The sequence below is a fragment of the Marmota flaviventris genome, chromosome 11, assembly GCF_047511675.1.
Source record: "Marmota flaviventris isolate mMarFla1 chromosome 11, mMarFla1.hap1, whole genome shotgun sequence".
NCBI lineage: Eukaryota > Metazoa > Chordata > Mammalia > Rodentia > Sciuridae > Marmota > Marmota flaviventris.
The window spans coordinates 210,232-230,746 of NC_092508.1; the positions used below are offsets into that span (position 1 = coordinate 210,232).

General features: G+C 60.7%; 1 protein-coding gene across 3 annotated transcripts; it reads left to right on the forward strand.

The window, feature by feature from the left end:
* Nucleotides 1-2,167: 2,167 nt before the first annotated feature.
* Pdcd1 (programmed cell death 1) lies at nucleotides 2,168-14,048 on the forward strand. 3 transcript variants are annotated; one of them, XM_027951746.2, is made up of 6 exons: nucleotides 2,168-2,471; nucleotides 8,503-8,862; nucleotides 9,179-9,355; nucleotides 9,735-9,934; nucleotides 10,013-10,047; nucleotides 10,446-14,048. In XM_027951746.2, exons 1-6 carry the CDS (start codon nucleotides 2,396-2,398, stop codon nucleotides 10,630-10,632), a joined length of 1,035 nt encoding a protein of 344 aa, XP_027807547.1. In that variant the 5' UTR covers nucleotides 2,168-2,395; the 3' UTR covers nucleotides 10,633-14,048. The 3 variants fall into 3 exon arrangements, with proteins under 3 accessions (XP_027807547.1, XP_027807548.1, XP_027807549.1); XM_027951748.2 differs by having other exon boundaries at nucleotides 2,392-2,471; nucleotides 8,678-8,862; XM_027951747.2 differs by lacking the exon at nucleotides 9,735-9,934 and having other exon boundaries at nucleotides 2,184-2,471.
* The last annotated feature ends 6,467 nt before the right edge of the window (nucleotides 14,049-20,515 follow it).

Consider the following 20,515-nt stretch of genomic DNA (forward strand, 5'->3'; position numbering starts at 1 on the left):
AGTATTAACCATTTCCTGTTCCAACCTCAGAAGAAGCCGTGAAGGAGGCGCTGCCTGGGCCACAGGGCCCACAGGAACCTCGCTCTGGGCCCAGGCAGCGGGCCTCGGGTCAGGGGTGCTGGCACTGCCTGCAGAAGTGGTTCAGATGACCCCAGGGCTTCCTGCCCGTCCCTAGCTCTGTCCCCCGAGGGAACTTCCCTAACCCTCCCCCCACTTTCCACCTGTCTACACTGACTCATGGTGGCTAACCTGGGAAATCAGCTCTCCTCTCCTCAGACCAGGGGATCGGAGGCCCCCACGCTGGGGGACTTCTCAAGATCTGGCTTCAGGAAACTCTTGGCCAAGTGGTAAGCACTTTGTCAGCGGTCCAGCAGGGAACTCATCACCCAACTGACCAAACAGAAACACCACCCAGACGCTACCCCGACACCAGCAATCACATTGCAGAAGTGAAAATGGGCCCACTCAGACCCCCGCCAGCATTTCCCACAGCCTGACTCAAATCACAGGAATTTCCCCTGTCCGGTGGGGAAATGGCTGGAAACTGGGAAATCATGGGTGCACACCACACCAGAGAACTGAGACATGTGGCTGGAGGACCCCCAGGGACGGACACTGTGTGGCAGGCACACCCCAGCATGGGAACCAGCCCCGGGGCCAAGAGGAGGGTGTGGGGTTTTGTGAGGGCCGTCTTTGGCTTCCCTCAGCCCAGCTGAGACAGGGCGGCTCACCAGTCAGCTCCCTGCACCTGCGCTGCATCTAAGCTTCTCAGAGTCAGAACTCACCAGTAATTCCAGTGTACCATTTCCTACAACTGCCTCAGTTGTCCTCAACCAAAACACAAAACTTGCTCTAAAGACCCCTTCGACTGCCTCAGACTGTGTCTCCACCCAACACCCAGCCAAGGCATGTGAAATGTTTCAAAAACAGGATAGAACAGGGAAGTGTGGCCAGAAGAAGATGGCTGGGTTATCCCTCCCAGGAAGAGTGGGAAGAGATCAGCACAGGGGGACAAGGCTGCTGGCCCCCATGCTCAGGAGACAGTGTGATGGAGGAGGGACGTATTGTGGGGTAGTGGATATTGAGGGCTGTGTTTGGGGGAGGGTTTTGGTCGGAGGCTGTGGGTGTGGTCTGGGAGGCTCTGGGTCCAGGTCTGCCAGCTCCTTATACCTGCTCTGCCTGCCTCCAGGCCCTGGCCCTCAGGCTCCAGGACCCCAGCATCCCCAGGCATCATCTCTGTGTCCACTGGGGGCTCCAGGAAATGGTTGCATGGGGGACCAAGCAGGTCCCCCTGTCAGGTTATGGCCCCTACCCCTCCTTAGGAGCAGGACAGACGCAGGGTCAAGTAGCTGAGAGGAAGAGGAGAAAAGGGAGAGGATGGGAAAGAGAAGTGAAGGAAAGAAAGGGGAGAGGGTAGGGTCCTCTCCCGGTGGAGAGGTGCCCAAGCACTTGCAGACAGAATCAAGGGCAGCGCCTGGGGTGGTGAGGAGACCCCAAGGAGGGGCGACATCTCCCACGCCAGAGCATCCCGCCCGCTGCCCAGGTGCACCCAGCACTCTGGTCAGCTCTGTCCTGCAGAGGCGGGGGCCTCAGGGTCCACTGGAAGCCTCCAACGCCGCCGTCCGACCGAGACTCAAGACGGAACAGACGGTGGAACCGAGACTGGGAGGTTTCCGTCGGGCGCCTGGCCCGGCCCGCCCCCGCCCCGCTGCGCGCCCCGCAGGTGCGGCCGGGGCCCTCCCGCCCCGCGGCGCCGCGGCTCCCTGACGCGCTCTTTCCACCGCCCGCTCGCCCTCGCCGCCGGGGCGCGCTGCCAGGCGGTTTCCAGCGGCGGGTTATTTCGGGCTGGTGAGACCCACGTGTCATCGCTAATATCAGCAGTTTTGTGTGTGTGTTTTCCTGTTTTCCACTGCTCGACGGGATGCTCGGAGCAGCGCGCCACGAAACCAGCAAACCACTTCCCAGAGGCCGGCCAGACGGCCCGCACACAGGACCCCGCCCGGCCGGAGCCCCCAAGCCCCCGCCTCCCCCTCCCTCCCCCTCCCCCTCCCCGGCTCGCCCCGCCCGCCCCTCTCCCCTCGGCTCCCACCCGCCCTTTCCGCGCCCCCTGCCCTCCAGTCGGTCGGTCTCCCTCCCCCGCCCCATCTGTCCTCCCCTCCTCTAGGTCCCCTCCCCCACTTCTTTCCCTCCCCCGCCGGCCCTCCTCCCCCACTCCTGCTCTCCCCGCGCCCCAGGCTCTCCCCGCCCACGTGGAAGTGGAGGAAGAGGGGGCGGGGGCCGAGGGCAGGTCCCCTCCCTCCTACTGACCCAGGTCGGTTTCCTTTCCTGCCATCTCTGACGGAGCCACTATGGAGGCCTCGGCAGTTGGTGCGAGGCGCGGGCAGGCTCTCTGGGCATGCAGGGCCGGTGGGTGACCTGGTTGCTGGCCTGGGCGGTGCTGCAGCTGGGCTGGAGGCCAGGATGGCTCCTAGGTAATGGGGCCCCGAGACATGGGATCAGGGCTGGGGCTGGTTCAGAGGGACTGGCACCCTCGGGCGCTGTGGTGGGAAAGGGTGCTTGGGTGGGGCAGGTGGGGGGGGGCTGTGTTTGGCAGGTGAGGCTCCTACTCTGGCCTCCAATTCTGCCCTCCTTGCTCTCTGGCAGGCACAACTCTTGTGCCGTGTAAGCTGTCTTGGGTGTGGGATGCCAGCCAGCACCTTCTCTGCAGAACATGGTCAGTCTGGCCAGAGCCCCAGGCCTTGGCACCAGGGCCCTGTGTGTCGAGTCTGCCAGGCCTGGGTGTGGATGGGGCAGCCCCGCTGGGACAGAGCACAGATGGGGTGCTGATGTTTTAACTGTCCTGTATACTGGCCATCTGTCCTCCAGCCCCTCGTGGGCCCAGGAGGTAGCCCCCTGGGTCTCTGGACAGACTCCAGGGTGCTTGCCAGCAGGGGCTCTAGTGACCACCATGAGCTCTGGGGAGGCTGGAGTCCTGGGGTCCAGCACCCTGGCACTGAGCCCCATACAGGGGAGCCCCTGGTCTTCCTGCCCACAGTGGAGGAAGCCCCTCCCTGGGCTGCCCGTGCCCTTGACTCTTCTGTGCCGCACATCTCCATCCCTTTGAATGCCCAGGCCCAGGCCGGCATCTTGAGAAGGGGGCTCCCAGCTCCAGGGCCAGGATGACCCTCTGACCTTGCCGGACCCAGACAAGGGACAGGTCCTGGGCCACCCTAACATTCCTCATGCCCAAAGGCCCCTCTCTCAGGCCTGGCTGTGGCTGGGTCCTCAGCAAGGGCCTGCCTCCGCACTCAGAGCTGGCCTCTCTGAGAAGACCCATGGGTTGCTCTCAGGCCTCCATGGAGGAAGCAGACCTGGAGATGGTGGCCAAGGGCCTGTGGCTAGAAGGGGGGCCTTGTTGTGGGAGCCTGGCAGAGGGCTGTGCCTGGTCTGAGGAAAGAGAACTGAGGGGTATAGGGTGGCTGTGAGTCAGCCCATGGCCCCACACAAAAGGTCTGTGCCAGAGCTTGCCTGCACCCCACACTGAGAAAGGGGAGGTCATCTCTGCCTCCAGACACTGGCTTGTGCCTGGGCAAGATTCTCAAAGGTGCTGTGCCTCAGTTTCCCCACCAGTAACCCTCAGCACCGTAAACTTCATCAAGGCAGTGTCCTGCTCACCCTTTGCCAGACCTGAGGGCCCCTGGATGCCTGGGACTTCCGTTGTCCCCAACAGACTCACATCGTTCATCCTGGTCATTCTCATGGGTGGTCCTGCACCTTCTGCATGGGTCTCACTCATGTTCATGGTACCCCAGACTCCTGGGGAGTAACAGCCACTAGGACTTAGCCCTGAAGTGGGACACTTAGGTGACGGCTCCTGCTTAGTGGTGACCTTGTGACGGTGGCAGGCCAGAGCCTCTCTGCTTCTCGCCCCTTCAGCTCGAGGACTTAGTGCTTGCCTGTCAGCCACGAGACTCACCATACCATCTGTGAAAAGTGCCCAGCCCAACCCAGAGCACATTTTTGGGTTAAGGGATTTTGTTTGGTTTTGGTGGGGCTGGTGATGGAACCCAGGGCTTCATCCACGCTGGGCCCGTGCTCCACCATCAAGGTACCACACAGCCAGTGGCATGTTTTAAAGTCAGATTTGTTGATTTTTGCCTACCTGTGATTAGGGAAAATACCATAGGGAAAAGTTGAAGCACAGTAGCGACGCCAGCCCATGGCCTGCTGACCGCAGTGCTACCTCTGTGTTGGTCGGCCAGGCTGCTGGGGCTGCGAGACAGGCAGGCACCCTCTGGCCGTTCCAGGGGGACCTCCCTCCAGCCTGTGGACTGGCCAGCCGCCTCTGGCATCTCGGGCTCCGGAAGCATCTCCTGAGCTCTGCATTCATCCTGTGTGAGTCTGTCCATGTCTTCTGTTCTGCCAGCTCCCCAATGCTACGGGTTGAGGGCCTGCCCGACTCCAAAATGACCTCCTCCTGGCCAGTTGTGCCAGCCACCCTATTCTTGGTAAGGGTGCCTTCTGTGGTGACCTTAGCATAGGACCCCAGGCGTGAGTTCAGGGACAGACCACCCGCAGCTCCCTGCCACTCAGCTTACTGCCAGGGTTTCAACCTCCGGGGTGCCTCACTCCAGGTACCCAGCCAGGCCCTCTGGGGACCCCCTCCACCCAGCACCCTCACCAGAAGCAGCCCAGGAGCACCCTGACTCATGCTCCTTTTCCCAGGGCCCATGTGGTGCGCTGCTGTCCCCTGAATGGGGCAGCGTAAGGGCTCCGCAGGTGTCACGTCCCAGCTGGGTTCTCCGCTGCATTTCTGTCTGTTGGCTCTTGTGTTCTCGGAGTCGGGTACGGGCAAGCATTGTGCCAGAGAGCCCGGTGTGGGTCGCTGTGGCCGCTGAGATCTGCCCGAGCGGCTCCATGCTGCCCAGGAGCATGGTGGCTGCCTTGAGGGATCCCACCCTGGGCACAGGGTGAGGGCACTTCTTTCCCCAGGGTGGATAAGAGCCTGTGGGGGTGCTGGGGACCCTTGACTCACTTGACAGTGCTCTCAGCACCCACGTGAGTCCTGCCTGAGTCAGGAGCGAGGTTTTGGCCTCCTTGGTGGGGCCTCCAAGCCCCACAGCCCTGTCGGTCCCCTCCAGATGCCTCTAGTATGTGACTGTGGGGACGGGGTTCTGACACCTGAATTCTGGGACAAACATTGAACCCTCCGTGGACCTGAGGTGGAAGCCCTGGGTAGGTGGGGCAGGGCTGGACCAGCTGAGGGACACCGTCCCTGCTGGGCACCCTGGGGTGCTCGACAACCCCCTCCCCTGTCCTAGACCCCTTGCCCAGGCAGGTGGGCAGAGGGGCTGAACCAGGTGGCTTTCTCCGTGGGTCCCCAGAGGACATTCCCAGCGAGCCTTGGGTACCCAGGGCCTAGCTGGAGGTCCATGAGGGGGGGAGTGATTCAGAGAAAGGCCAGAGGCCCCTCTATGCCACGAGGTTGCAGAGTGAAGGGCAGCTTCGACGGCAGTTTTTGCAGAGAGGCGACATTGAGATCCTGGATCACACAAGTAAGGGCGTTTGGGAGGACAGTGTAGAAAAGCCGGAAGTCCTGGGGCACAGCACCTTGACCTCAGCCCCACAGCTGGTCACTCAGACATTTTTAAAACACGCCTTGTGCTTCTACCCAGATATGTCTGTGCATGGACCCCAGGAGGACGTGTAGCCTTCCCTCTGCCCATCCCCAGGCAAGACAGCCCAGCATGAGAGGGACCTCCAGAGGGCTGCCCAGGGCTTCAGCCCCTCCCCCACTTCCTTCACCAGGGCCTGTCCCTGTGGTCAGATGAATTCCATGATGTCCCAGCAAGGCCCAGCCTGTGCCCAGCCATTCCAGGGCCCTCTTGGGCCCTTTACGTACAGGGTCACCTTCCTCCGTTTGGGTGGGCCAAATGCCTGGCAGGGGTCCCCTCTGTGCTCCTGTGCCCTGGCCAGCCATCTCGAGCCCCTGACCATCACACCACAGCACTGCTTCACCAGTCCCCTGGTCAAGCAGCCCAGAGCAGCAGCAGGACAGCAGGGCAGCCCTTCCCCAGGGGCAGTGCCTCCCGGGCCTGGCCCACAGTGAGGGTGATGTCTGTGAGAGGGCCCTCCCTGCCCTGCTGGCACCTCTCAGCCAGATTGGGACAGGCATCCCAGTGTGGTCGGCATGTGCTGGGGTGGTCAAGAGTGGGCAGCGACCACCCTGGCAAGATGTGGACAGAACCAGGCAGGTCACCCAGACTGGGCCAGGGCAGAGACCCCAGGATAGGCCCAGGCAATCACAGTCCCCTGTGAGAGGGAGGACAGCAGACAGGCAGGTGTCTCAATTGTCACACATTCAGGTGCAGCAGCAGGTGAGGGAAGGTGAGGAACGGTCCTGGAGCCCACCAGCACCATCCTACTGGGTCTTACCTGGGCCGACCAGAGCCAGCCTTGAGAGCAAGGGTGTACCCACAGGCCTGGGCCGTCCAGGCCAACAGGGAACAGGCCACAGGCGCCTGGTGGAGCTGCACGGGACAGGACAGGCTCCCGAGATTGAGGTCCCCTGGCCTGGCCCAGGGCTTTTCTGCAAGATGGCATGAGAATCTGTTTGGAAGCTTTGGTGTTTGGGCCTGGGTGTGGCCATGGATTCGGGGAGCCGGGTAGGGTACCCCATTTTTGTGGACCCGGAAGAAGGCCACAGAGTGGCCACACTGGGTGGAATGAAGAGGGGCCCCTGACCCGGAGCAGCGTGACATGGAGCCCTGGCAGCAGCACCAGCACACCCAGATCTGGTGTCCCAGCAGGTAGAATCCACAGACTCTTAAGTCCAACTGTAAATGTTTATTTAAGGTTTTCTTTGAAGTTTCATGTCTTTCTTGATCCAAAGCAAGAAGAAGGTGCGTGTTGATACCACCAAGCGCCTGCGTGCCCAGCTGCTATGTGTGACTTGGACACAGGGTCACAGAGAAAAGGGCTCACCATGGCTGTGGTGTCACCCTGATGAGCAAAAGAGTGGGCGTCACCCTGTTGAGAAGGAAGCCCGCCGGGACAGGCCATCCCAGCTCTGGCCTGGCAGTTCCAGTCCCCTCGACCTCCTCGTTCCCCTGCTGCTCCTGGCCTCACAGAGCCATAGACCTGCACCACAGCCCACCAGGGCCTCCTGGGCGCAGCCTCGACACTTCTGTGCAGGCCCTGGGAGGCCCCTAGCTCAGTTCTTGAGTCTGCCCACCTCATGTTCAGTTGCACCTTACTGGGCCTCCGGGGCCCTCACCATCCATGGCTCGTGGGCAGCAAGGGAGCAGTGGTGCACCAGCCTGCCCTGGGGTGGGGAGGAGGCGCCCTACCCAGCAGGTCGGCCACCACAGGCCCTTCAAAGACCCCGACTCCAGGCACTGTCCACCTTGTGCCAGGGGGCTCATGTCGCCTCGCCACCGATGCCTGGCCCTCTTCCTCCTTGGCGCCACGGCCACCGTGAGCCCGTCATCTCAGAGGCCTTCCTGTCCCTGGAACAGAGGGACCGTGGCCCCGGCAGCCTCACTCTGCCGCTGTGCAGCGGGCACCTGGGGTGAAGCTGGCATGTGAGCAGGACAGCAGCAGAGGATGCAAACTGAGAAAGTGTGGGAGGGTGTCCTCACGGCCTGGTCCCAGAGCTGGCCTTGAGGCTGGGCAGCGCCCTGAGGTGTGTGCGTGGCAGGGTCCTTCGCTGTGCGCGGGCGTAGCCTCATGGGTCTGCACCAGGTTTAGGCCTGTGCCTCACCTTCCCACTGTGGATGGGAGGTCATGGGCACCACCTCCTAGAGCCTGCCCACCTCTCAGAGGGCCTCCCCCGGGTGTGCTGTGTGGAGTGTCCCCACAGGGCCCTGGCAGAGACATGCCCGTGAGCGCGGGGAGCCCAGCCCTGGGGCCTCCCCTTCGATTCATCTGAGCACAGTGGCCCAACTGGTCTCTGGGGGCCCCTTGCTGTGATCTCCAGTCCCAGGGTCTGGCTGGGACATGTGGGCCCCCACCCTGCCCACTGCCCAGGGCAGCACTGTCCATGCCAGATGGTCTCTGGGCCAGGGCACAGATCAGAACCAAACCTGCCAAGGAGCCCCGTTCCTCCAGGGCTGGGTTCTCCATGAGAGGTCCCTCCCCATCAGCTCAGCATCCCTGTGACCCTATCCAGGGCCAGGCCAGGCCACCTGAGCCCCAGCTCAGCCCTCTCTGGGGGACTGGCAACCTGGAGTCCAGGGAAGGAGGGCCAGGGTCTCTAGGGGAACCTGGTTCAGAGCCAGAATATTGGACCCCAGCCCTAGTCTCAGGTCTCAGAAGAAAGTCAAAGGAAAGCCCTGTGTAGAGGTGAGCGTCTGGTCCCCAGGGCTCCAGGAGAGGCTGGAGGAAGGTGGGCAAGGGCACTGCCGAGGGACTCTAGCCAGGGAAGCCTGTGAGAGCCACTCCTGTCCCAGGACGTGTCAGGGGAGGGTCACGTGGGCTGCCCCAGGCCCTTTCCTCATGCTGCTTCTTTTCCGTCCATCTCAGAGTCCTCCAACAGGCCCTCAAGCCTCTTTAGCTGCTCCCCAGCTCAGCTCACTGTGCAGGAAGGAGCGAACGCCACCTTCACGTGCAGCTTCTCCAACTGGTCGGAGCACCTGGTGCTGAACTGGTACCGCTTGAGCCCCAGCAAGCAGAACATCAAGCTGGCCTCTTTCCGCAGTGGCCTCAGTGAGCCTGGCAGGGACCCCCGCTTCCGAGTCACTCAGCTGCCCAGCAGGCTCGACTTCCACGTGAGCGTCATCTCCGCACAGCGCAGTGACAGTGGCCTCTACCTCTGCGGGGCCATCTCCCTGTCCTCCAAGGTGCAGATCCAGGAGACTACAGCTGCAGAGCTCAGGGTGACAGGTGAAGACCAGGCACGGCCAGGGTGGGCAGCACCTCCTGTCCAGGGACCCCCCCCCCCGGCTCAGTCAAGGGCTCTGCGGGACCTGACACCCCAAGGGCCCTCTGGAAGCCCCCAGCCCCGTGTGCCTCTGAGGGGTGCCAGGTGCCCCCAGAGTGGGCTGTGCTCGGAAGCCCTCCCAAGGTCAGGCCAGGACCATGGCCTGTCTCCATGGATCTGAGGAGACATTCCTCAGACTTTGAAGAGGGTAATGGTCCCCCTGAAGGCCTGGGGGACACAATATGGTTGACCTTGACCCCTGTCCCTCTGGCCCTCCAGACAGGGTCCTAGAGTCCCCGACACTGGAGCCCCTCCCAGCACATCCCCGCCCCTCGCCCAGGCCAGCAGGCCAGCTTCCAGGCCTGGTGGTTGGTGTCACGAGCGTCCTGGTGGGTGTCCCAGTGCTGCTGCTGCTGGCCTGGGTCCTGGCCACCACCTGTTCCACAGCCTTGCCAGGTAAGGCCTGTCACAGCCCTGCCACTGTCCTGCAGAAGCAGAGCCCCAGCTTCTGCCAGGCCTCCCGCTGCTCTGCCCACACTACACCCTGACCACAGTGGGGGCCTGTGGTCACCACAGTGCACACAGCCCATCCTCGCTGAGTCACTGATGACGACAGGCCTCTCGGGCTGGAGGGAGGGATCCGAGTCAGTGCTGCAGTCCCAGCCCTTCACCAGCCACCTCCAGTTGTCCTGGACGAGCTTCTTAGAGTGCCAGTGACGCGATGCTGCCCTGCAGCCTGAACAGAGCCCCACGTCCCCTTCAGAGCGGCCAGGTCCCTGGGCTTTCACTGTCTCCGGAGGCTCTGGTGCCCAGCTCCCTCCTCCTCGTGCTTCAGGGTGTGCTGTGTGCCCCTCTGGGCAGCCAGGGCCATACACAGCATCTCTGCCACGTGGAGGGCCACTGCAGCGTCTCTGTCACCGTGCACCAGTGGGAGGCAGAGGCAGGCCCGTCCCTGCCCAGGGAGGAAGTCATGGCACCCTTCCCTGGACACCCCCTCAGGGTCTGAAAAACCCCAGGCAGGCGAGGAAGCCCCAGGTAGGGACCCCGACTAAGGCCCTCTCCTGGGAGGACAGCCTGCGTCTGCCCCTTGATTCAGAATGTGTTTCCCTGCAGAGGCTGGAGGAGCCAGAAGTAAAGAGCAGCCCTTGGTGAGTCTGGGTCCCCTACCCGAGTGACCAACACTCTGCCTCAGGGCTTGGCCAGGCAGAGGGGCTGGTGTCTGTGGGCCTACAGGGCCATTTCTCCCAGGTGCCCAGAGCCACACCCTCGAGCTCCGCAGCCCACAGGTGTGCCTGCCTATGAGCTGCGGTGTGGGTGAGGCATTGCTTACCCTCTTCTGGACAGAAGAGAGCTAGAAACCACAGTTTGGAACCCTGGGTCTACAGGAGTGCCAGGGACAGTTGACAAGGGGAAACAGCCATAGAAGAGGGGCTGCCTCTCAGGCCACGCAGGGGCGATGGGGGATGGCCTTGAAGCCCAGGTCTGGGTTCTGGGGTGCAGGACCCTCTCCGAGGTTGCCAACTTCTCCTTCCCTCTCTCTATTAAGGAGGAGGCTTCAGAAGTGCCGGTCTCCACCCTGGACTACGGGGAGCTGGACTTCCAGTGGCGAGAGAGAACCCCCACCCCTGAGCCCCCTGCCTCCTGCATACACACCGAATATGCCACCATTGTCTTCCCTTCATCCCCAGGCCGCAGGGGCTCAGCAGACAGCCCCCAGGGTCCCCAGCCTTTGAGGCCTGAGGATGGACACTGCTCTTGGCCCCTGTGACCACTGGCATCCTGCCAACCTCCTGCCAAGAACCCAGGGCCAGCTCCTCCCTGAGGAAGAGGCAGAGCAGCCGGGGCCTCTCAGGGGCCAAGCCACCTGGGTGGTGACCACCAAGCACCCCGTGCCAGCCTTGCCCAGGACCCATGGATGCATGCTCCTCTCCATGCTCTGCATGAGCTGGCAGCGGCAGCCCACCGTCTCCCGATGTGGAGTGCTGGACATGGCCATGGCTGCAGGCCTTGTGAGATAGCTGGCCTGGGCCCAGCTCTTCCGAATCCTGCTGTTCCAGTCACCGTGGCCCCCACAGCCTCCCAGGGAGCCCCAAGCCTAAAGCTGGGGCCTGGTTGCAGAATGCTGAGGGGCAGGCTCTGGGAGGCACCTCACAGCAAGGATGTCCAGGCACACAGTGGACACAGCCCTCAGGCTGCCACGGAGGGGCAGTCCACAGATGGCCCGGGGCCACATGCTCGTGGGGCTTAATGGAGTCTCAGCAAAGCCAGAAGAGAGCGCCTACAGCCAGCAGGGTGGGGGCACAGGGCTCCCACCCATCGGACCCTCTGCAGGGACCCTCCCACCTCATGCAGGTCCAAGCAGCACCTCGGACTGTCCTCCAGCTGGCTGAGGCAGTGGGGGAGAGGGCAGAGCCAGAGGCCACCTGCCCCAGGGCCCTGCAGCACCCTCCCTGCTCACCTGGAGGACTGGGTCCCATGTCAGCCAGACCAGCAAGGGCCCCTCCCAGCCATGGCCATCCTAGGCAGGAGGAGTGGGGCAGTGGCACGGGCACCCCGGGTCCCCGTGTGTCCTCTCCAGGAAGTCCAGTTCTCCTTGGCTCTCAGTCACAGTGTTTACTTTCAGCGGATCTTGGCCGGGCTCCCACCAAGGGTGGGCCAGGTGGTCAAGTATTCCCTGTGCTGGGTGCCCCTACTCTTATGCCATCCAGGACAGGGCAGCTAGGGCCTGGACTGACCAGGGCTACCTCTGCAGTCAGGACTTGGGCTCTCTTGTATTCTATTAAATAATGACAGAAGCCTGGGGCCTCCTGTCCTGCTCACGGAGCTGCGGGAAGGCGGACAGGTCGAGGGGCTGGGCTGAGGCTTGAGGTGGAGGCAGGTGCTGGCCCTCCCGAGGCCTGACTCGAGAAAGTGCCAAAAACACAGCAGCCTTCCTGACCCTCGTCTCTGCTCACACAGCTCCCCAGCTGTGAAAACCTCCAACTGCAGTGGGGAACCCACCCACTCCTCACCCGCAGGCCCTTCCCAGGTCCCCAGTGGGCAGCAGTGTCCCCTGGGCCTGTCAGTCCTTCTCAGGCCCCATGACCCCTTCCTGGGCATGTCCCCAGGGTAGGTTGCTGCAGAATAGGTGGACAACACCAGGCCATGAGAGGGGCCGGGGTGCCTTGGCCAGGATGCAGATGTGCCTCCCGCCAGAGTGGAGAAAACCAGCCCAGGGAAGGCAATTCCTACTCCACACTGGGGTCCTGGCTCATGACCAGGGACCTGGCAGATGCCCCTCCCCACCCACTCCTGGCATGGGGCAGTGGACCTGGCCCAGCTCCTCAGGTGCTGCTACTGCCCACCACTCAGCCCTTGAAGCTCCTCCTGAGCCCACTGCCCTGGGTCCCATCTGCTTGAGGCCCATTGGGACCACATCCAGGACAGGCCAGGAGGTCTGTGGCTCTGGAGACCTGGCAAGACGGAGTGTCCAGCAAGTGCCGGGGCTCTGGGATGGGAGATTAGCCTCAGAAACTGCTCTGGCACATTTGTGGACAGTGTGACAGGAGAAGCTGGACACAGACATGACAGGGCCAGCACTGTCCTCCAGCCCTGCAAAGCAAACAGACACAGCAGTGAGTTGCTGGGCAAGATCTGGATGCGAGGAGCAGGGCACAGCCTCAGATGTCAGGAGGGAAGACCCAGCCTGGGAGGGTGGGGTCCTGCCTGGCAGTCTAGAAGACCCCTTTCCCAGGGGTCCCTGTGGAAACACCTCCAGGGATGGGCAACCTGGGGAATGAGAACTGCACCGGGGACCACAGCTGGCCCTGCCACCAAGAGACCACCCCAAGCTGGCCGGAGTCGTCTCCCGCTGGGGCAGCCCATCACTGTGGTCTGAGGAGCCCCTGGCTCAGCAGAGAGCAGGAGAAGAGTGACAGTTCACTGTCCCCCAAAGCAAGGAAGAGTCAGAGTCATGTCAAGATGACGTGCCAATGTGAGCATCGAAAACACCAAAATCAAACTGACTAATAAACTCTGTTCAAAGAGCTTGGTTGGAGTCAAGGGTCAGATGTGGGAGCCGGAGAGAAAAAAGGAGAAGGGGAAAACAGTCTCATGAGAACAAGGGAGGCAGAGGGAGAGGAAGGGGCGGGGGGGGCGCTGCGAATGAGATGGCTCCAGCAGGTTCTGCGTGGACACGCCTCGTGGGGCCGCTACACCATGTAATCACCAGGCACCAGTTTAAAACAAGACCCAGGGAGGGAGGGCAGGCCAGGCAGCCTGCCTGGGTGCAGTTGGCAGCGGGGCCGCTTGTGGTGACAGCAGGCTCAGATAAGAACTGAGAGCAGTCGTCAGCACTTCCCACCCGCCTTGCCTTCCCGTAAAGGGCCACGGAGAGCTGTGTTCTCATTGTTTCCATGCCGCGCTCTGCCCCGGGGCGTGTGTCACAGCCCTGGCTGAGCTGTGCCCCCCGCCCATGCTTGTCCTTTGGGTCCTCCCTGTGCACCCGCAGAGGCTGCGGCTCCAGGGGTCCCTGTGGAGCTGGTCCCAGGGCTCCGCATCCAGTCCTGGGTTCTTGGGAGCAAGCTGGGGCTGACCCCAGAGGGTGGTCCCCAGAGCAACAGAGAGATGGCCCCAGGCTCCTGGACCCGGCTCCCAGTGCCCTGCACCTGCCTCTCCTGTGCCCTAGTCCTCAAGTCCCACCTTGAGGCCCTTCATGAAGGACGCTGTCTCAGTCCCTCCTGGGAGCCTGAGGTCCTGCCCTTTAGGGTCCAGGGGACAACCAAGTCTCCAGGCAGGAGGACCTGCAGAGGCCTGAAGGCCCTCCCTGGGGCAGCAGGAGACAGAGCGGGTGACCTGGAACCTCCAAGGCACTTGGGGGCTCTCAGGATGTGAGGTGGGTGGGCCCTGGGGGTCTCAGCTGTGGGGAGCCACTCTGAATGACCCCTGCCTTCCAGTTCTGAAGCAGGAGACTCTGACCAGTCACTCCATTTTGTGGTGACTTGGACATTGTCCCAGCTCAGGAAATGAAAGGTGTGTCTTCAGATGTAAGTCTCACCCCTGGGGTTGAATCACACTCCCCTGTCCCTCATAACCCTGCCCCTTCTGCCTTTTTTGGATAGAACTTTCTAAGAACAAGGGTCCCCCCAATTAAAGCCCACCTCCAAACATGCTTGCTCTCTCTTGCCAGCCTCTCGTGACTTTCTCTTGCTCTCCCATTTGGGGGGCTGAGAAGCTTGTTTTAAGGTAAAGTGTGTCTGTGTTTTATTTGGTGTCCCTGGAAATTCACACGAACGACCTTAAGTTCAACTGCCCACACGGGTCAGGGGCAGCACTTAGCTCCAGGGGTCAGTGATCCAATGTGGGTGGACCCTTCCACCATTTGCACCCAGAGTTTCTGGAAGTTCGAGGTGTGGCGGGTGCTCCCGGGGCAGTTGAGGCCCCGCAGCCCCTTGGTTGTGAACAGTGGTTCATGCCTGCACCCGCTGACCCAGTCGGGCTGCCCACTCACTGGTGGGGAATCCTGTGCTGTCATTCTCACAACACCCAGCCCAGAGGCAAGGCTGGAAGGGCTGCAGCCCAGGAACAGGGGTGTCATCATCACCACCCTATGTCACACAGCAGGATCACTTCTAATTCTTATGCTTTACTGCAATCTAATTTCAAAAACCAGTGGTTGCCTAGTAGAATATCCTTCAGACAAAGAAAGAATGCGGTTCCCAGGTGCTTAGCAGTGCCATTCCCCGAAGTCAGGTGGCAGAGGTGACCCCACATCCACCAAGAGGTGAAGGAGTGCCTCCCTGCCTGGGGTGGGCTCAGTCTCAGGAAGGAGGGAAATCAAGAGCTACAGCACAGACGAGGCTTGAAGGGACCAGTGCCCTGCAATAAGGCAGCACGGGAACCTGGTCCAGAGCCCCTGGGCCCTCCCTCCTCCCTCCCTCCTCCCTCCTCAGAGGCCCTGGGCGACTAGGGAGAGCAACCCACTTGCACCAGGAGGCTGCCTGCTTCCCTCAAAGCCTGCTGACTTAGACCTGTGTGACCACACATCTGGGCACCATGTGCAGGGACCTGAGGGCCAGGACAGTGAGTGGGCCCAGCTCTGACCAGGGTGCACAGGGTCTCCAGGGCGGATGTCCTGAGCCCAGGTCCCGTGGCTGGTCACGTTTGCACAAGTCTGTATCCCGCAGATTGTATGAATATGGACGTCTTTCTTCTTTATCTTACTAGTAGAGTTTTTGTTATACTCTTAAATTGATGAATTTCACTTCTAAAAATAGTTTGAGGTTTGCAGGAAAAGTGGGCAGGGGCTGTAGTCCCTGGGCTGCCCCTCACCTGCAGCAACGCCCCCTCTAGGGCTGACAACATGCTCCAGCGTGGCTTGTCCATGGTCCTTGACAGATGCACAGCCCAGTGTCCTGAGCATCCTCTGGGACCCAGCTTGCTACCCAGACCGTGCCCCCACGGTGACCACAGTACCTTTGTCATGTGTCACAGCAGCCTTGCAGGTGACTTTCTTCCCTTGAAATGTGCATTTAAATTCCCTCCGTGTCTTTGCTGGTGCCTTCTCTTCAGGGCTGGATGGTGCTCTGCGGCCTGAGGGCCGCGGCCGGTGCTCCTCTCCACCCACCGACCACGGGGCCTGGGCAGCTGCCCAGCCCTCAGCAGGCAGGTGCAGGGGCTTGGGTGAACAGGAGGAGCACAATCGCTGGTCTTGAGGCAAGTGTGTTTCGATGTTAACAAGCACCCCACGGCCTCCCAGAGCCCCGCTCCACGCTCCATGTGGCTCTGGGTTCGGCCGTGGGGGGCTGTGGTGTCTCCTTGCTGTGCTGATTTCAGGTTTCTGGTGGCAGGAAGGGGGCCGGCCAGCTGCCTGCAGCCTGTCCTCTTTGGAAAGGTCTGTGAGCATCTTTTTTCCCCATTTTTAAATCAGTTGTCTGTTTTCTTCACTGAGCTTTTAGGTTCTCTGGAGTTACGTGTGTTTTCTTCCTTTTCTCATGAGCCTCAAGGGCCCGCCGTGCAGCCCCAGCTGTGGGCCCCTTCCTGTGATGCACACTTCTCCGTCCTTCCTACCTTTCCTCCATAACTCTCCGAGGTCAGTAACCACAGGCTCCCTTCTCTCCAACATGTGCATGCTGAGGCTACACATTTCCCCAGCTTGGCTTCATCCCACAAGTTGGCTTTATGTTCACATAACTAATTTAAATATGGTTTCCAGTTTCCACAGTAGCTTCTTTTCTTCCCTCATTTTTTATCAGAGCATCACCGTCACAGACGATGGTGGGATGTGTTGCTCCTATCCACACCTGCTCACAATACGACACAACTTGGCCAGTATCACCGCCCTTTGGTCCCTTTCCTCTACTGATCTCCTTATGATTTTTAGGAGAGCAACCCCACCTTTGTTTTCTTTTTTATCCTTTCTGGCTTCCACATATGAGAGAAAATATATGACCCGTGACCTTCTGAGTTTCACTTATTTTGCTTAATATGATGGTCTCTAGTTCCATTGATATTCTTGAAAATGCCATAATTTCATTTTTATTTATGGCTGAATAAAACTCCATTGTGTATCTACACCTCATTTTCTCTGTCATTCGTGTACGGACAGACACTTCGGCTGGCTTCATTGTTTGGCTGTTGTGAATTGTGCAGCTATAGACACGGGTCTGCATGTGTCACTCTAGTAAGATGACCTGGATTCTTCAGGGTCAATACCGTGAAGGGGTGTAGCTCCTTTGAACCCTCATTGTTTAGGACTGTGGTTTCCTGACTTCTGAACACAGGAAGATTGTTTGACTTCCCTTTGTTTTGACGGCAGCTCGACTGCAGGTGATTCCATCCCCTGGAGCCCGTGGAGACTACACAGGCCAGTGTGCTGCCGTCCTCACAGCTCGGGCATCTGACGCAGGCTGCCCCAGTGCTTCTGTGGCTTTGCACGCATGTCAGCCAGCTGTGTGTCTTCAGCTGGCCGAGTCTTCAGTCTCCCGTCTTAACTGATCTCTGCTTTGTCGGCTTGCTCCATCGATTCTAGGGAGATGTGTCTCAGAATTTCTGTCGTAACTGAGAAGCTGCCTACCGTTTGGGCTCTGAGTCTGTCCACTTTGGGTTTATATTTTGAAGCAGAGTATTACGTCCAGACACATTTAGAATCACTGTAACTTCCTGGTAAACCAAGATGTTCATCATTTGAAATATCCCCTTTGTCCCCAGCAAGGTCTCTCTCAGGTGTGAGTACCCTGCCTCACTGCCCCTTCCGTCCTGTGGCTGGTCATCATTTCCCCTTGGCTGCCAGCCTTATGTGTCTCTGTGCCTCATCTGTGTCTGCGGCCCGTGGAGTGCGGTTGACTGGGGGCTGGGAGGGGCTGGGTGGTCGAGCACTGTGGGCATGCTCCAGGCCCTGCCTTCCGTCCCCACCTGGGGGTCATGGATAGCTGGGTATGGGGCTGGGGCTGTTCTGGTGTGGTTCTGCCAGCCCCACCTGGACCTTCAGTTGGCACATGAGTCAGTCCACGGGTACGGCAGTTTGGGCATGTGGGGTCTACGTCAGCCCCCCACGTCTACTTCCTGCTCTGCCCTCCCAGCTCGGGCATCTCTTCTCATTCCTGGTCTGCTTCAAGTCCACACCTGCCTGTCTCTGTCGGTCACCTTGGTCAGCTAGTGGCCACACTGCTTTGCCAGAAAGCACTGTGTCCTGGCGCTGACCAGCGTGCACTGGAGCTCCACCCCTCCTGGGTGACGTGAGGGTCTCAGCAGAACGGTTCCACTCCAGGGCTTGTCCACTATGTGTCCTGCGTAGGGCTGAGCACCGGAGGCTTCTGCTGCCGTCGCACTGAAGCAGCCTGAGCCTCTGTCTGGAAGCAGGTGCTCCTACCCAGAGCCGCTCAGGACCCCTGCACATCAGCCACTGCCCGTGTCTGAGAACTGGCCTTGGCCTTCACTCTCCAAGGCACTTCCCCTGGCAGGACTTAGGGGGCAGCTCTCTTCCAGCATCCCCCAGTGCTTTCCAGTTCCTGAGGCTGCTGTGGGAGTCCATGCTTTCCTGAAGCCCACTTTCCCATCTGGCTTTAAGATCCCCGCCTCAGCCAGGCGCCGTGGCGCACACCCACAACCTCAAGCTGGAAGCTGAGGAAGGAGGATCACTGCTTCAGGGCCAGCCCGGACAGTTTAGCAAACTGTCTCAAAAATAAAGTGACGAAGCTAGGGTGGCGCAATTGTCCAGCATGTGCAGGGCCCCGGGTTCCACGGCAGCCTCTGCCGGCCCCTGCACATTTGGGAATCCACCCTGGGGAAGTCGAGGCTCTGTCTGGGAGGAACCGTGCTCTGGACATTCAATGAAGCTTTGTTTGCTGGGGGAAGGCCCTGGGTTCCACCCCCAGCACTGAAAAAGGACCTCTCCACCTTGGGTCTCCACGGACTTTGTACATGGGCTCAGGATGCTTTTTCTTTGGCAGTTTTGACTGGAGGTCCTAGGTGACCACAGGCATTGCTGAGCTGAGACTCTGCAGACCAGACTGCAGAGCTGCCACACCCACAGCAGGCTGAAGGGCCCCGTGGCCACTCCACTCCCTAGACTATGGAGTTCAGAGGTCATGCAGCATGGACGCCCCAGGACTCACGTCCACTCTGCTTCTTCATAAATGCAGTAGAAGGCCTCGTTTGTCCTGGGCATCCTGGAAGAGGCCCCAGGCAGCCTTCCATGCCCCTCCTACGGGCTCTGCCTCCTCCAGTCTCCGTGCCTTCCTGACTTGTCTCAGGTTTGGAGGTAAAAGAAGATGACCCCTCCACAGAAGAGTTGGTTGTTTTCCTTCTCTTCTCCTCTGCAGATGCCACCTGGGAAGGCCCCCACTCACCTGCCCTGCTCCAATTCAGTGTTCTCAATGGGGCCTACAGAACTGTCCAGCAAGGAAGGAGGGAATCGATGGGACAGAGGGGAGGCCAAGACGCTGGTGGCCCTGACCTCTACCTTCCACCTTTGCCCCCAGTGCGGGGGGTGCCAATGGGCCCTCAGCACATTCACGTTGGGAGACACAGGAGGCTGTCATGCAGTGGGTGTGCACACTCACGAGCACCCTCGCTTCCCGCTGGAGAAGGAATCGTCGACTACAATGAAGCCTTGGCAGCCTCTGCCGGCCCCTGCACATTTGGGAATCCACCCTGGGGAACTCGAGGCTCTGTCTGGGAGGAACCGTGCTCTGGACATTCACTGCAGCTTTGTTTGCTGGGGGAAGGCCTAGAAACGGCCTGAACCAGTCAGAAGACGCTGAACAAGGCAGTGCACTGTGCCCCAGGGACTGTGCGGGTCCCCAACTCTTATGGTGAGAGCCCTGACCAGGCACAGTGCGCACCAGGGGCGGCAAGCACTTTCAGACGCTGTATGCCGCACCCCCAGCCCCCTGCAACACCGGCCTCTCCCCAGCCCTGGCACCCCCTCCTACTCTCTGTCTCTTTGATCTGACTCCTGGGGAGCTTGGGTAATTGAAATCACCTAGGGTGTGTCTCTGGGGCTAGCTAATCTCACTCAGGATAATGTCCTCGAGGTCTTCCCATGTGTAACATGTGTCACAATGTCCTTCCTTTCAGCTGAATACAATGGCGCTCATCTGTAACCCCAGCAACTCAGGAGGCTGAGGCTGGAGGATCCCAAGTTCAAGGCCAGCCTCAGCAACTTAGGGAGACCCTGCCTCAAAAAAAAAAAAAAAAAAAACCTGAGTCTGGGGAGGTAGCTCTGTGGAAGCGCACCAGGACTGGAAAGAGGAAACCAAGGGGAGGGCGGAGTGGGACCACAGGGCCGCACAGACGTGCTGTAGCAGGGTGTGGGAAAGGCGGGCTGCAGGCCGGTGGGTGGTCCCCACAGATGTCCCTGGAGCTTGAAGGAAGTGGGCAGCCTTGGGCATGGCACGGTGACACCTCGGCCCAGCCTCAGGGCCTGTGTACTAGCTCCCTGTGGGCAAGCTCCCCCAGGGTCTTAGGCTCAGAGTTCAGAACAGACCCTGCAGAAGGTCGGCCCCTGCTGAAGCCAGCCCCAGGGACAGGGCCTTCCTGTAGCCTTGCAGTCAGCCACCGCCAGGCCTTCCTCTGAGCGGCTGCTACCCTGTCCAACTGCCCGTGGGGTTGGCCTCCATAGCCTGGGCCCCATGAGGCGGCCGCACTCCCCAAACCTGCCTGGCCTGGCCCGGTTGCTCTGCTCAAGAGGTCAGCACCCTGTGGTGGTCCCAGATGGCCTCGGGCCAAGCCACCTGCCTGGCAGCCATGGCCGGACCCAGCCCTGGGCAGGGGAGGAGCACAGTGGCTCTGGCCAGCACAAGGCCCGCAGCTCGGCAGACATCTGGAGGTCCCTGTGGGAGCACAGCCAGAGAGGAAACCGTGGCGTAACTTCTAGGGCGGCTTCAACACAGGACCACAGCACCCTCAAGGGAAGCCACATCTGAGGTGAGAGGGCCACCGGCTCCGCTCCCTGAGGCTCTGGGGAGGTTCTGCCTGCCTTTTCCCACTCAGGGGTTCACCACTCCACCACTCTGCTCTGGCTCCTGGGTCCAGAAGACCATGCACAGCCCAGGAGAGGCTCCTCGGGCCCCTTCCAGTCCTCTGGAGAGCTGTCTCAAGAAGAGTCCCCTCTTCTTGGGAGGACACTGTCCTGGG